Source organism: Indicator indicator, chromosome 22 (genome assembly GCF_027791375.1).
Source record: "Indicator indicator isolate 239-I01 chromosome 22, UM_Iind_1.1, whole genome shotgun sequence".
NCBI lineage: Eukaryota > Metazoa > Chordata > Aves > Piciformes > Indicatoridae > Indicator > Indicator indicator.
The window spans coordinates 15,462,394-15,475,609 of NC_072031.1; the positions used below are offsets into that span (position 1 = coordinate 15,462,394).

The 13,216-nt window shown below is 43.5% G+C and overlaps 1 protein-coding gene across 1 annotated transcript in view; it reads right to left on the minus strand.

The window, feature by feature from the left end:
- Positions 1-13,216, minus strand: part of CACNA1H (calcium voltage-gated channel subunit alpha1 H) — a 293,598-nt gene that overhangs the window by 100,619 nt on the left and 179,763 nt on the right. The window contains exon 7 of the mRNA XM_054390949.1: positions 184-276. Coding sequence (XP_054246924.1) covers positions 184-276 — 93 coding nt within the window. The remainder of the gene's footprint in view (positions 1-183; positions 277-13,216) is intronic.

The following is a 13,216-nucleotide window of genomic DNA, read 5'->3' on the forward strand; positions in this document are numbered from 1 at the left end:
AAAAGAACTGTTGGAGCCAATAATCTGTCCCTGCAGCACTCATCACAACCTGCATGGTTATGCTTCATGGCAGGAGGAAGGTCTCCCTCTCAATCCTAGCTGGCTCTTCTCCATGGAGAGCCCAGGGAAACCACTTTAGCCCCCAAAGAGAAGGAAGAGGAGCAGCTCCCAGTTGATACTTACTATGATAAGCAATATAAAATATATAAAATTGTAAAAAGAGTGTGCATCCATCACATAATACATGATGTCAACCCATCCTTCCAGGGTTATAACCTACAGGAAGACAAAGAAAGAAAGTGTAAGAGCAAAAGTCAACCATTAAAGATAGTAAATATCAATCTGCTGGTAGTGCCTGGTACTCATCACAGCACCTCTCAGGATCCATCCAGACCTGCTGCACTTCTTTTCCCAGGTAGCTTAGGCTAGCAGCAGTGTGTGACCAAAGGACTTGCCTGAGGTTTCTGCAGGATTCTGGTACAATTAAGATGATGAAACATGACAACAAACCTTCTGAAATGATGGCTCTGAGGAAGGGCAAAGAAATTCTGAGGCAGGACTATCAACAAAGCAGAAACCTCTCTGGGCAGAGATCTGGGATTTCACCCTAGGCTCCTGGGTTTGTAACACAACCCATAAAATTCCTAAGGTCTTGAGTCAATTTTGGTTCTTTAAAGCAAATTTTTGTGTGGTGTGTGTGTGTGATTCCCACTGGCTCACCATTACAGCTGCATCACCAACCAATATCATAGCAGGAGAGCATCTGAGTGGGAAGGAGTTACTTTAATTAAATGTGGAATTGATTTCCTACACATTTCCTCACTCTTCCTTCCACTAACCAAAAAAAAAAAAAAAGAAAAGAAAAAAAAAGAAGCTGAGGATTTAATTAACACCACACAGGCTGTGTGCAGAGCAAGGCAAATTCTGCCATGTAATTTACACTTTTTATTTAGACAAACCATACCAGGCTTCCACTGCTTATCGTGCTGCTAGTCCTGGAGCTGAAATTCCAGCACAGTTTCCATCAGAATCAAAGCTCCTCTCTGAATTTCCTTGCACTGAGGTACCTGATTTGCTACACCTAACGTGAGCCTTGGTGGTCCTAACACAAGCCCAGAACTGCTGCCTGCCTCCAGTTTCAGTGGCATCATTCTTGGTCCAAAGCATGTTTGCAGGGAAGGAACTGTGAGTGAGCTTGGAGAAGGATTGAGCCTCGTTGGTATTGAGAACTTTCTGCATGGTGTGATGGTTTGAAACTGTCTTTTTAATTTTTCCTTGCAAAGTTCAAAACAGAGAAAGTGAAAGAGTGTAAATAAGTCACTATTGGGTGTAAGAAAGCAAAATAACGATTGTTCTAAACACTTCCATTGGATAGATAGAAATGTTTAAGAACTATTACCCAAAACAAAGTAGGCACTCTGCACATTCTGCGTTCGGCAGTGGGGGCAGTTGCTGGGCTGTCTGGCTGCTGTTTCTTCTTCTCTTCTGGCTGAAGATAACACACTGACCTTGGCAGCTAAGTTAACAACTTTCTGCTTAACTAACTCTGCTTTCTGTCCAGGGGGGTATAGGGGGAAGCTCCTGGGAGAGAGAGGCCCCTTTGGGAGGGTCCCCTTGGGGGGGAAGCAAAGGGAGATCGATTGTGCTTTTCTGTTGATTGTATATATTTGTAAATGTTGTGAATTTTGTATATTTGTACATATTCATTGCATTTCATCATAGATTGTAGACTCTGCTTGTAAATACAGCCTTCATTTGCTTCCAGACTGGGCTAGCCTGGTTATTGTTGGGGGGTGGGGGTGGGAATTTCAGCTCACACTGACACACATGGTGTGCCAGAAAGGCTGACCCATGAAGCATTTGCTGCTGACGGAGTAAATAAAACAATATTCTTGTCACACCTGGAGTCCAACCAGTAACTCAGCACTTACGAGTCCACCACTAAAGCACGTCCCTCAGCACCACATCCATACAGCCTTTAAACATCTCCAGGGATGGGGACTCCACCACTGCCCTGAGCAGCCTGTTCCAGGCCTTGACAACCCTTTTGGGGAAGAAATTGTTCCTCATGTCCTCAGCCCTGGCACAACTGGAGGCCATTTCCTCTTGGCCTGTTGCTTGTTCCTTGGGAGAAGAGATCAACCCCCAGCTGGTTCCAACCTCCTTTGAGGGAGTTGTAGAGAGCCAGAAGGTCTCCTGTCAGCCTCCTTTTCTCCAGGCTAACTAACCCCTAGACATAGTCTCCCCTCTGTGCTGTTCCAAGTCCTCTCCTTTCCTTCCTTTCCAACTGTATGGGCAAGTCAGCATCCCAGAACCATAGAACTCTTCCAGTTGGAAAAGCCCTCTGAGATCATCCAGCCCAACCAGCAAGCCAACACCACCATGGCCACTAAACCATGACCCAAAGTGCCATGGCCACAGGTTTCTTGGACACCTCCAGGGATGGGGACTCCACCACCTCCCTGGGCAGCCTGTTCTCCTGCAGGAGAGAAATTCTTCAGGCTGCCACAGCAGGAGCTCCAGCCACTTACTCTTGGGGATGAAAAATGAGCCCAGGAACTCCGACCACATCAGCTACAGCTCTTCCCTGGATTTGATTTGCTTGGCAATCCTCACATGGAAGGTATTAAACTGATTCAACTCAGAGCCTTGACTACAAAAGGAGTTACCTGAGGGCTGCTGTTGGGCTTCTGCAGGCTCTGCCAGCTCCCCACCTGGGAAGCAGCTGCTGAGACAAGAGCAAGGGCCAACCAACAGTCAGAGAGGCATTTTTCTTGCACACTAGACAGCATTTTCAGCAAGAATCAATCAGGGCACCACATTTCTCCTCTAGAGGGCTGAAAATGCTCATCTGGCTCTAGGAATATTTAAGATGTAATTAGAATTTGCATTATTTATTCCTGACTTGTAAAGCAAGGGGATACAGGAGGGATGAACAGACTGCTGTTTGCCAGCCTTGTGGATTCATTCTTGGACTCCTCACCCAGTAGAAATGCAGCAGTACCTAGGGGAAGGATTCCTGAGCTGACAAGGATTAGAGATTGAGCAATCCTGTCAGACAGCCTGCTCACAGACATCTGCCTTTTCTTTCCTTCATTCTTCTTTTCCTTTCTTTCTTTCCTTTCCTTCCTTTCTTTCCTTTCCTTTCTTTTCTTTCCTTTCTTTCCTTCCTTTCTTTTCTCTCCTTTCTTTCCTTCCTTCCTTTCTTTCCTCTCCTTTCTTTCCTTCCTTGCTTTCTTTCCTTTTCTTCCTTCCTTTCCTTCCTTTCCTTCCTTCCTTTCCTTCCTTTCTTTCCTTTCATTTCCTTCCTTTCCTTCCTTCCTTTCCTTCCTTTCTTTCCTTTCATTTCCTTCCTTTCCTTCCTTCCTTTCCTTCCTTTCTTTCCTTTCATTTCCTTCCTTTCCTTCCTTCCTTTCCTTCCTTCCTTTCCTTCCTTTCTTTCCTTTCATTTCCTTCCTTTCCTTCCTTCCTTTCCTTCCTTTCTTTCCTTTCATTTCCTTCCTTTCCTTCCTTCCTTTCCTTCCTTTCTTTCCTTTCATTTCCTTCCTTTCCTTCCTTCCTTTCCTTCCTTTCTTTCCTTTCATTTCCTTCCTTTCCTTCCTTCCTTTCCTTCCTTTCTTTCCTTTCATTTCCTTCCTTTCCTTCCTTCCTTTCCTTCCTTTCTTTCCTTTCATTTCCTTCCTTTCCTTCCTTCCTTTCCTTCCTTTCTTTCCTTTCATTTCCTTCCTTTCCTTCCTTCCTTTCCTTCCTTTCTTTCCTTTTCTTTCCTTCCTTTCCTTCCTTCCTTTCCTTCCTTTCTTTCCTTTCATTTCCTTCCTTTCCTTCCTTCCTTTCCTTCCTTTCTTTCCTTTCATTTCCTTCCTTTCCTTCCTTCCTTTCCTTCCTTTCTTTCCTTTCATTTCCTTCCTTTCCTTCCTTCCTTTCCTTCCTTTCTTTCCTTTCATTTCCTTCCTTTCCTTCCTTCCTTTCCTTCCTTTCTTTCCTTTCATTTCCTTCCTTTCCTTCATTTCTTTCCTTTCTTCTCTTTCCTTCCTTCCTTCTCTTTCCTTCTTTTCTTTCCTTTCCTTCCTTTCTTTTCTTTCCTTCCTTTCTTTTCTTTCCTTCCTTTTCTTCCTTTCTTTCTTTCCGTCCTTTCCTTCCTTTCTTTCTTTCCGTCCTTTCCTTCCTTCCCTTCCTTTCTTCTCTTTCCTTCCTTCCTTTCCTTTCTTCTCTTTCCTTCCTTCCTTCTCTTTCCTTACTTTCTTTCCTTTCCTTCCTTTCTTCTCTTTCCTTCCTTCCTTTCCTTTCTTCTCTTTCCTTCCTTCCATCTCTTTCCTTCCTTCCTTCTCTTTCCTTCCTTCCTTCTCTTTCCTTCCTTCCTTCTCTTTCCTTCCTTCCTTCCTTCCCTTTCCTTCCTTCCTTCCCTTTCCTTCCTTCCTTCCCTTTCCTTCCTTCCTTCTCTTTCCTTCCTTCCTTCCTTCTCTTTCCTTCCTTCCTTCCTTCTCTTTCCTTCCTTCCTTCCTTCTCTTTCCTTCCTTCCTTCCTTCTCTTTCCTTCCTTCCTTCCTTTTCTTTCCTTCCTTCCTTCCTTCTCTTTCCTTCCTTCCTTTCTTCTCTTTCCTTCCTTCCTTTCTTCTCTTTCCTTCCTTCCTTCCTTCTCTTTCCTTCCTTCCTTCCTTCTCTTTCCTTCCTTCCTTCCTTCTCTTTCCTTCCTTCCTTCCTTCTCTTTCCTTCCTTCCTTCCTTTCCTTTCCTGCCTTTCTTTCTTTCCTTTCCTGCCTTTCTTTCTTTCCTTTCCTGCCTTTCTTTCTTTCCTTTCCTGCCTTTCTTTCTTTCCTTTCCTGCCTTTCTTTCTTTCCTTTCCTGCCTTTCTTTCTTTCCTTTCCTGCCTTTCTTTCTTTCCTTTCCTGCCTTTCTTTCTTTCCTTTCCTGCCTTTCTTTCTTTTCTTTCCTGCCTTTCTTTCTTTTCTTTCCTGCCTTTCTTTCTTTTCTTTCCTTCCTTTCTTTTCTTTCTTTCCTTCCTTTCTTTTCTTTCCTTCCTTTCTTTCTTTTCTTTCTTTCCTTCCTTTCTTTTCTTTCCTTCCTTTCTTTCTTTTCTTTCTTTCCTTCCTTTCTTTTCTTTCTTTCCTTCCTTTCTTTTCTTTCTTTCCTTTCTTTCTTTTCTTTCTTTCCTTCCTTTCTTTTCTTTCCTTTCTTTCTTTTCTTTCCTTTCTTTCTTTTCTTTCCTTCCTTTCTTTTCTTTCCTTCCTTTCTTTCTTTTCTTTCCTTCCTTTCTTTTCTTTCCTTCCTTTCTTTCTTTTCTTTCCTGCCTTTCTTTTCTTTCCTTCCTTTCTTTCTTTTCTTTCCTTCCTTTCTTTTCTTTCCTTCCTTTCTTTCTTTTCTTTCCTTCCTTTCTTTTCTTTCCTTCCTTTCTTTCTTTTCTTTCCTTCCTTTCTTTTCTTTCCTTCCTTTCTTTTCTTTCCTTCCTTTCTTTCTTTTCTTTCCTTCCTGTCTTTTCTTTCCTTCCTGTCTTTTCTTTCCTGCCTTTCTTTTCTTTCCTTCCTTTCTTTCTTTTCTTTCCTGCCTTTCTTTTCTTTCCTTCCTTTCTTTTCTTTCCTTCCTTTCTTTCTTTTCTTTCCTGCCTTTCTTTTCTTTCCTTCCTTTCTTTCTTTTCTTTCCTTCCTTTCTTTTCTTTCCTTCCTTTCTTTCTTTTCTTTCCTTCCTTTCTTTCTTTTCTTTCCTGCCTTTCTTTTCTTTCCTTCCTTTCTTTCTTTTCTTTCCTTCCTTTCTTTCCTTCCTTTCTTTTCTTTCCTTCCTTTCTTTTCTTTCCTTCCTTTCTTTTCTTTCCTTCCTTTCTTTTCTTTCCTTCCTTTCTTTTCTTTCCTTCCTTTCTTTTCTTTCCTTCCTTTCTTTCTTTTCTTTCCTTCCTTTCTTTCCTTCCTTTCTTTTCTTTCCTTCCTTTCTTTTCTTTCCTTCCTTTCTTTTCTTTCCTTCCTTTCTTTTCTTTCCTTCCTTTCTTTCTTTTCTTTCCTTCCTTTCTTTTCTTTCCTTCCTTTCTTTCTTTTCTTTCCTTCCTTTCTTTTCTTTCCTTCCTTTCTTTCTTTTCTTTCCTTCCTTTCTTTTCTTTCCTTCCTTTCTTTTCTTTCTTTCCTTCCTTTCTTTTATTTCCTTCCTTCTTTTCTTTCCTTCCTTTCTTTCTTTCCTTCCTTCCTTTCTTTTCTTTCCTTCCTTTCTTTTCTTTCCTTCCTTTCTTTTCTTTCCTTCCTTTCTTTTCTTTCCTTCCTTTCTTTTCTTTCCTTCCTTTTCTTCCTTTCTTTCTTTCCGTCCTTTCCTTCCTTCCTTTCCTTCCTTTCTTCTCTTTCCTTCCTTCCTTTCCTTTCTTCTCTTTCCTTCCTTCCTTCTCTTTCCTTACTTTCTTTCCTTTCCTTCCTTTCTTTTCTTTCCTTCCTTCCTTTCTTTTCTTTCCTTCCTTCCTTTCTTTTCTTTCCTTCCTTTCTTTTCTTTCCTTCCTTTCTTTTCTTCTTTCTTTCTTTCCTTCCTTTTCTTTCTTTCCTTTCCTTTCTTTCCTTCTTCTTTCTTTCCTTCCTTTCTTTCTTTCTTTCCTTCCTTTCTTTTCTTTCCTTCCTTTCTTTCTTTCCTTCCTTTCTTTTCCTTTCCTTCCTTTCTTTTCTTTCTTCCTTCCTTTCTTTTCTTTCCTTCCTTTCTTTTCTTTCCTTCCTTTCTTTTCTTTTCCTTCCTTTCTTTTCTTTCCTTCCTTCCTTTCTTTTCTTTCCTTCCTTCCTTTCTTTTCTTTCCTTCCTTCCTTTCTTTTCTTTCCTTCCTTCCTTTCTTTTCTTTCCTTCCTTCCTTTCTTTTCTTTCCTTCCTTCCTTTCTTTTCTTTCCTTCCTTCCTTTCTTTCTTCCTTCCTTTCTTTTCTTTCCTTCCTTCCTTTCTTTTCTTTCCTTCCTTTCTTTCTTTTCTTTCCTTCCTTCTTTCTTTTCTTTCCTTCCTTCTTTCTTTTCTTTCCTTCCTTCTTTCTTTTCTTTCCTTCCTTCTTTCTTTTCTTTCCTTCCTTCCTTTCTTTTCTTTCCTTCCTTCCTTTCTTTTCTTTCCTTCCTTTCTTTCTTTTCTTTCCTTCCTTTCTTTCTTTTCTTTCCTTCCTTTCTTTCTTTTCTTTCCTTCCTTCTTTCTTTTCTTTCCTTCCTTTCTTTCTTTTCTTTCCTTCCTTTCTTTCTTTTCTTTCCTTCCTTTCTTTCTTTTCTTCCTTCCTTTCTTTCTTTTCTTTCCTTCCTTTCTTTCTTTTCTTTCCTTCCTTTCTTTCTTTTCTTTCCTTCCTTTCTTTCTTTTCTTTCCTTCCTTTCTTTCTTTTCTTTCCTTCCTTTCTTTCTTTTCTTTCCTTCCTTTCTTTCTTTTCTTTCCTTCCTTTCTTTCTTTTCTTTCCTTCCTTTCTTTCTTTTCTTTCCTTCCTTTCTTTCTTTTCTTTCCTTCCTTTCTTTCTTTTCTTTCCTTCCTTTCTTTTCTTTCCTTCCTTTCTTTCTTTTCTTTCCTTCCTTTCTTTCTTTTCTTTCCTTCCTTTCTTTCTTTTCTTTCCTTCCTTTCTTTCTTTTCTTTCCTTCCTTTCTTTCTTTTCTTTCCTTCCTTTCTTTCTTTTCTTTCCTTCCTTTCTTTCTTTTCTTTCCTTCCTTTCTTTCTTTTCTTTCCTTCCTTTCTTTCTTTTCTTTCCTTCCTTTCTTTCTTTTCTTTCCTTCCTTTCTTTCTTTTCTTTCCTTCCTTTCTTTCTTTTCTTTCCTTCCTTTCTTTCTTTTCTTTCCTTCCTTTCTTTCTTTTCTTTCCTTCCTTTCTTTCTTTTCTTTCCTTCCTTTCTTTCTTTTCTTTCCTTCCTTTCTTTCTTTTCTTTCCTTCCTTTCTTTCTTTTCTTTCCTTCCTTTCTTTCTTTTCTTTCCTTCCTTTCTTTCTTTTCTTTCCTTCCTTTCTTTCTTTTCTTTCCTTCCTTTCTTTCTTTTCTTTCCTTCCTTTCTTTCTTTTCTTTCCTTCCTTTCTTTCTTTTCTTTCCTTCCTTTCTTTCTTTTCTTTCCTTCCTTTCTTTCTTTTCTTTCCTTCCTTTCTTTCTTTTCTTTCCTTCCTTTCTTTCTTTTCTTTCCTTCCTTTCTTTCTTTTCTTTCCTTCCTTTCTTTCTTTTCTTTCCTTCCTTTCTTTCTTTTCTTTCCTTCCTTTCTTTCTTTTCTTTCCTTCCTTTCTTTCTTTTCTTTCCTTTCTTTCTTTTCTTTCCTTCTCTGTCTTGTCAGAGAGCTCTGGAGAAATGCAGGACAGCACACATGCAGAGCCTCCTGTCTATGTGTGAAACAGCATTTATGATTTTTACAGCTTATGGACTGCTCTCCTTTCAAGTGCTCCCAATGAGCACAGTTTTACCTACTCCAGGATCTCACAGCATATTCCCAGCAAGGCCTCATTGCAAATGGGAACCAGACCATTTGAACTGGAACCACTGGGATCAGCCATCCTCTCTCAGGAAAGGCTGAGAGCCCTGGGGCTGTTGAGCCTGGAGAATGGCTTGAGAGGGGATCTGATCAATGCTCAGAAAGAGCTATAGGGTGGGGGGCAAAAGGATGGGGCCAGATCTTGTCAGTGGTACCCAACAATAGGACAAAAGGAAATGGGCATGAACTGGAACCCAGGAGGTTCCATCTGAACAGAAGGAGAACAGTTCTTGGGTGTGAGGGTGCTGGAGCCCTGGAGCAGGCTCCCCAGAGAGTCTCCTTGCCTGGAGAGACTCCAAACCCACCTGGACATTGTGATCCTGGGCAAGCTGCTGTGCAAGCCCCTTCCTTAGCAGGGGGGGCTGGACTGGATGATCTCCAGTGATCCTTTCCAACCTGGACCATGCTGGGATTCTGGGAACTTGCCAACAGGTGGTCAGTACCCTACAGACTGAACTCTTTACCTGTATTTGGAACCAAGTCAAAGGCATCTGCAGGGGCACAGGGATCACACTGCTGCAAAGCAGTTTGGTAACACACCTTAGTCTCAGAGCAGCTGAACTCAGCAGCTCCTGGTGCTCTCCCACAAACACAGGTATGTTTTCTTACCATTGCTTTGCCTACTGTTCCTCCTTTGGGGCACCCTGAGTGCGGCACCACCTACTTCATTCAGCAGAAACAACTTCCTTCTCCTTTCACTTTCCAGCCTGATCAATCCAGTTGACTGCAACACCAGCATTTGGCCCTCCAAGCCCCTTCGAGATGTCTTGCACAGACCTGCAGCACCTTTCCTGTGCTTTCCAATCTCAGCAATCCATTCTCAGTAATTAAATTCTGTTTGAGCCATGGTTGTTCCCAGACAGACATATTAAACACTGCCTCCAAATGGAGCAGTTCAAAGCCTCCAAGAAATGCAACAGACAACTATTTATCACCAGTGATAAGACAGCGAGAGGCAGGGCTCCTAATTCTGCTCTGATGAGAAAGATGGGGAGATAGGTGGCAGGCTAAAAGGGGCAGCTGCAGCGAAACAGCTGAAAGATTCAATTAAGATGATTGGCAGGGATGTTCCTGGAGGGTGCTGCCAACTGCAGCCACGTGCTGCAGATCCCGGGGGTGAGGAGATGCTGCCCCTTGGCAAGGGGAAATAATCAGAGAATGGTCTGGGTTGGAAGGGACCTCCAAAGGTCATCCAGTCCAACCCCCTCTGCAGTCAGCAGGGACATCCTCAACTCAATCAGGTTGCCCAGAGCATTGTCAAGCCTCACCTTGAATATCTCCAGGGATGGGACCTCAGCTGCCTCCCTAGGCAACCTGTTCCAGTTCTTCATGGTAAAGTATTTTGGACTTCAAAGGACTGAGATTCCAAGCAGAGCATAAAGCTGTCCTCCAAGACACAGAAGCTCATAGATGAACTGCTTTGGTTGGAAAAGACCTCCAAGATCAGTGAGTCCAACCTTCAACCTATGACCACCATGGACATTAAACCATGGCTTTGTCTGCTGCTCATTCAGTTCTTTACTTCTTAGAGAGCACAGCCAGGCATGGGGTTATCATTTGTCTCTCACTGAGAGCTATGGACATCTACCCCAGGGAGCTGGAGGAGTCCAGAAAAGGTGTAGGGAGGGTACAATAGGACAGGGATTAGTGAGCAGAGTGCTGTTGGATTGGAACTGATGAGCTTAGACATGTTTTCCAACCTTAATGATTCTACAGCTCTATGCATCGACTAAAGCCCTGAGTCTTGGGCATCATCTTGTCTCCCATGGCTGAAAGAATTCACCAGAGAGCTCACCCAGGTGAACATAAAGACAAATTTTGACTGCACTGCTCTTTGGGCTCGGACACCATTCACCCAGCCCCCAGCCAGGCACTCCCTTATCACTATCCTAATGTGAGCAGGCTGTGAGAGTGGACAACCAGAGCTTTTTTTTTGGTGTGGTTTATGTCTTCTATCCTGGGACTCTGATCCTGCTGGTTCACTCATGCAGCAGGAATTCCCTCAGCTGTGAGGAAGATGCTCAGCTCATTTAGAGGCACATAATTTAGGTCTTCTAGCCCAGCTAATCAGAACCAATCTAAAAGTCCAGAGTGAAAGTCACAAGGGAGGTCTAGATTGAAGACACTGGGGTTGATTAACTCAGAGCTCCTCACTGTCCCCAGGGAGACAGAAGGTTTACATTGCTTTTTCTGGGGTCACTTCAAAGGTCTCTGTAGAACAATTTCTTTTATTATGTCAAGAAGTTTTCATCATAAAAACTCTTCTCTTTGAGCTCTGCCAAAAGCTTTGCAAGTTCTTGGCTAGAATCCATTCAAAAGAAGTTTTGTTTTGTTTCTTTTTCTCTGGTGACAGGTAAGGAAAAAAAAGAAAAGAATCATTAAAGAAAACAAAACCAAACCAAACCCCAAACCTAACACCCAAACTCCAAACTGCTTTAATTAGTAAAGCAAAGCACTGAATTGCTTTCTGTGTATTAGACAGCACTAATGGCTAGTGCCAGATGGACAGCTGCAGACAGAAATCAACCCTGAGGTGCCACCAACCCATCCAGGAAAGGCTGGAAAACTACTGAGTGAAGCTGAAAAGCTTGTCAGAGCTGAAGGCAGAGTGTACAAAACTCCAGCCCAGTCCCAAGAGCTGAGATTTCTCACAGCAAGGTTTCACTTCTACCACAACTTGAGCAAATTTTATCTGTAGGGACAACCTCCCTAAACATGGGTACCAAAGTGAGCAGGTAGGTTTTGGAAGTTTCTGAAGAAGACGACTCCACAACCTCCCTGGGCAGCTTGTTCCAGGGCTCCACCACCCTCACACCTAAGAAGTTTCTCCTTAAGTTCAAGTGAGAGATCCTGTGTTCCAGTTTGTTTCCAAGGCCCCTTGTCCTATCACTGGCCACTGCTGAGAAGAGCCCAGCCCCATCCTCAGGACCTCCACCCTGTAGATATTGATGTGCACTGATCAAATCCCCTCTCAGTCTGCTTTTCTCCAGGCTAAAGACCCCCAGGCCTCTCAGCTTCTCCTTGTGAGAGAGATGCTCAAGTCCCCTAATCACTCTCCTGCTCCTTCATTTGACTGTCCCCTGCTGGGGACATTGAAAGGTCATCTCCTTGACCCTCTTGAACTGGTAGATCCCAGAACTGGACACTTCAGATGTGGCCTCACCAGGGCAGAGTAAAGAGGGAGGAGAACCTCCCTCACCTTTCTGGCCACACTCCTAATGCACCCCAGAATGCTAGTGGTCTTCCTGACCTCTCAAACTTGTTCCACATAAATGTGGTCCCTGGTGCCTATTACCAGTTCACAGTGGATCTTGAATGATAGAATGGCTCAGGTTGGAAAGGGACCTTAGAGATCATCTCCACCAACCTCCCTACCATGGGCAGGGACACCTCTCCACTAGGCTCAACTGCTCAACCTGGCCTTGAACACCCCTAGGGAGGAGGAATCCAGAACCTCCCTGGGCAGCCTGTTCCAGAGTCTCACCACCCTTGTACTGAAGAACTTCTTCCTAAGCCCCAGTCTAAAAAAAAAAGCAGAACGCAAGCAGTGTGCACTAAAGTGCATGCTGCTGGTGGTGGTGGGTCCAAAGCCTCAGGAAAGTGAATCCATAGGCTCAAAAAGGGCATAAAATTTTGCACCACAACCTGTGCTGCCAAAGGAAGGTTGGCTGCTGTCCCTCTGTCACACACTAAATAATGCAAGATTCTCATCTGAGGGCAAAGCCATCACCAATTTCAAATGGCTGCTGCTGCTTGCAACAAATCACTTCCCAGTCCATATTCATGAGGTTTGATTTACTGTGGTAAATCCTCTGTCTTCTGTTTGTGGGTAAAGTATCTCCTGCACAGGGAAGGGGTTTAACTGTTTAGCTTCAGCAATAATGAGTCCATTATCATGGAGAGAGTCAATAAATCAGAGCTTTATAGCAGGGCAAGGCTGAAAGATGAGAGTCTGCAAGGAGGAGATGAAGGCAAACTGAGAGGCTTCCTTGCAGAGCAGTGTACCATAGAGCAGTGATGAGTGACAGCTCATGGAAGGTGGTGGAGGTGGTTGAGGTCCCATCCCTGGAGGTGTTTAAGGCCAGGCTGGATGAGGCTGTGGCCAGCCTGATGTAGTGTGAGGTGTCCCTGCCCATGTCAGGGGGGTTGAAACTGGATGATCCTTCTGGTCCCTTCCAACCCTGACGGATTCTATGGTTTTCCAGACACCGCTGTCTGGAGCACAGCAGCAGCATGGGGCACTGGCCCAGCTGCACAAAGGTCAGGATTGTAACCATTTCCACTGTTACACCTTGCTGCAAAGGATAGCAAAACTCAAAATTGAATGAATTGTGACCAGCAGGTTGGGGCAGGGAGGGGATTCTGCCCCTGTGCTCCACTCTGCTGAGACCTCCCCCGCAGTGCTGGAGCTGCTCTGGAGTCCTCAGCACAGCACAGACAGGGACCTGCTGGAGCAGGGACAGAGGAGGCCACAGCAATGCTGGGAGGGCTGGAAGCCTTCTGCTGTGAGGCCAGGCTGAGAGAGTTGGGGTTGTACAGCCTGGAGAAGAGAAGGCTCCAGAGAGACCTTCTGATGGCCTCATTGCTTAAAGAGGATGATCAGAAAGCTGTGCACAGACTTGACTGAGGTGGGATGAAAGCCTTCCAAAACTAGAGTTTGCAGTAGGTTTCTGTGTGATGTTGGATCCCTCCCACAGGTCAGCAAGGCCAGATTTGGAATGGGGGGTGGCCTCTCTAACTTGTGCTGTAGGGGGCAATTCCTTCTAACCTTCACAATGAAGATGAGTTTTCAAAAGCCAC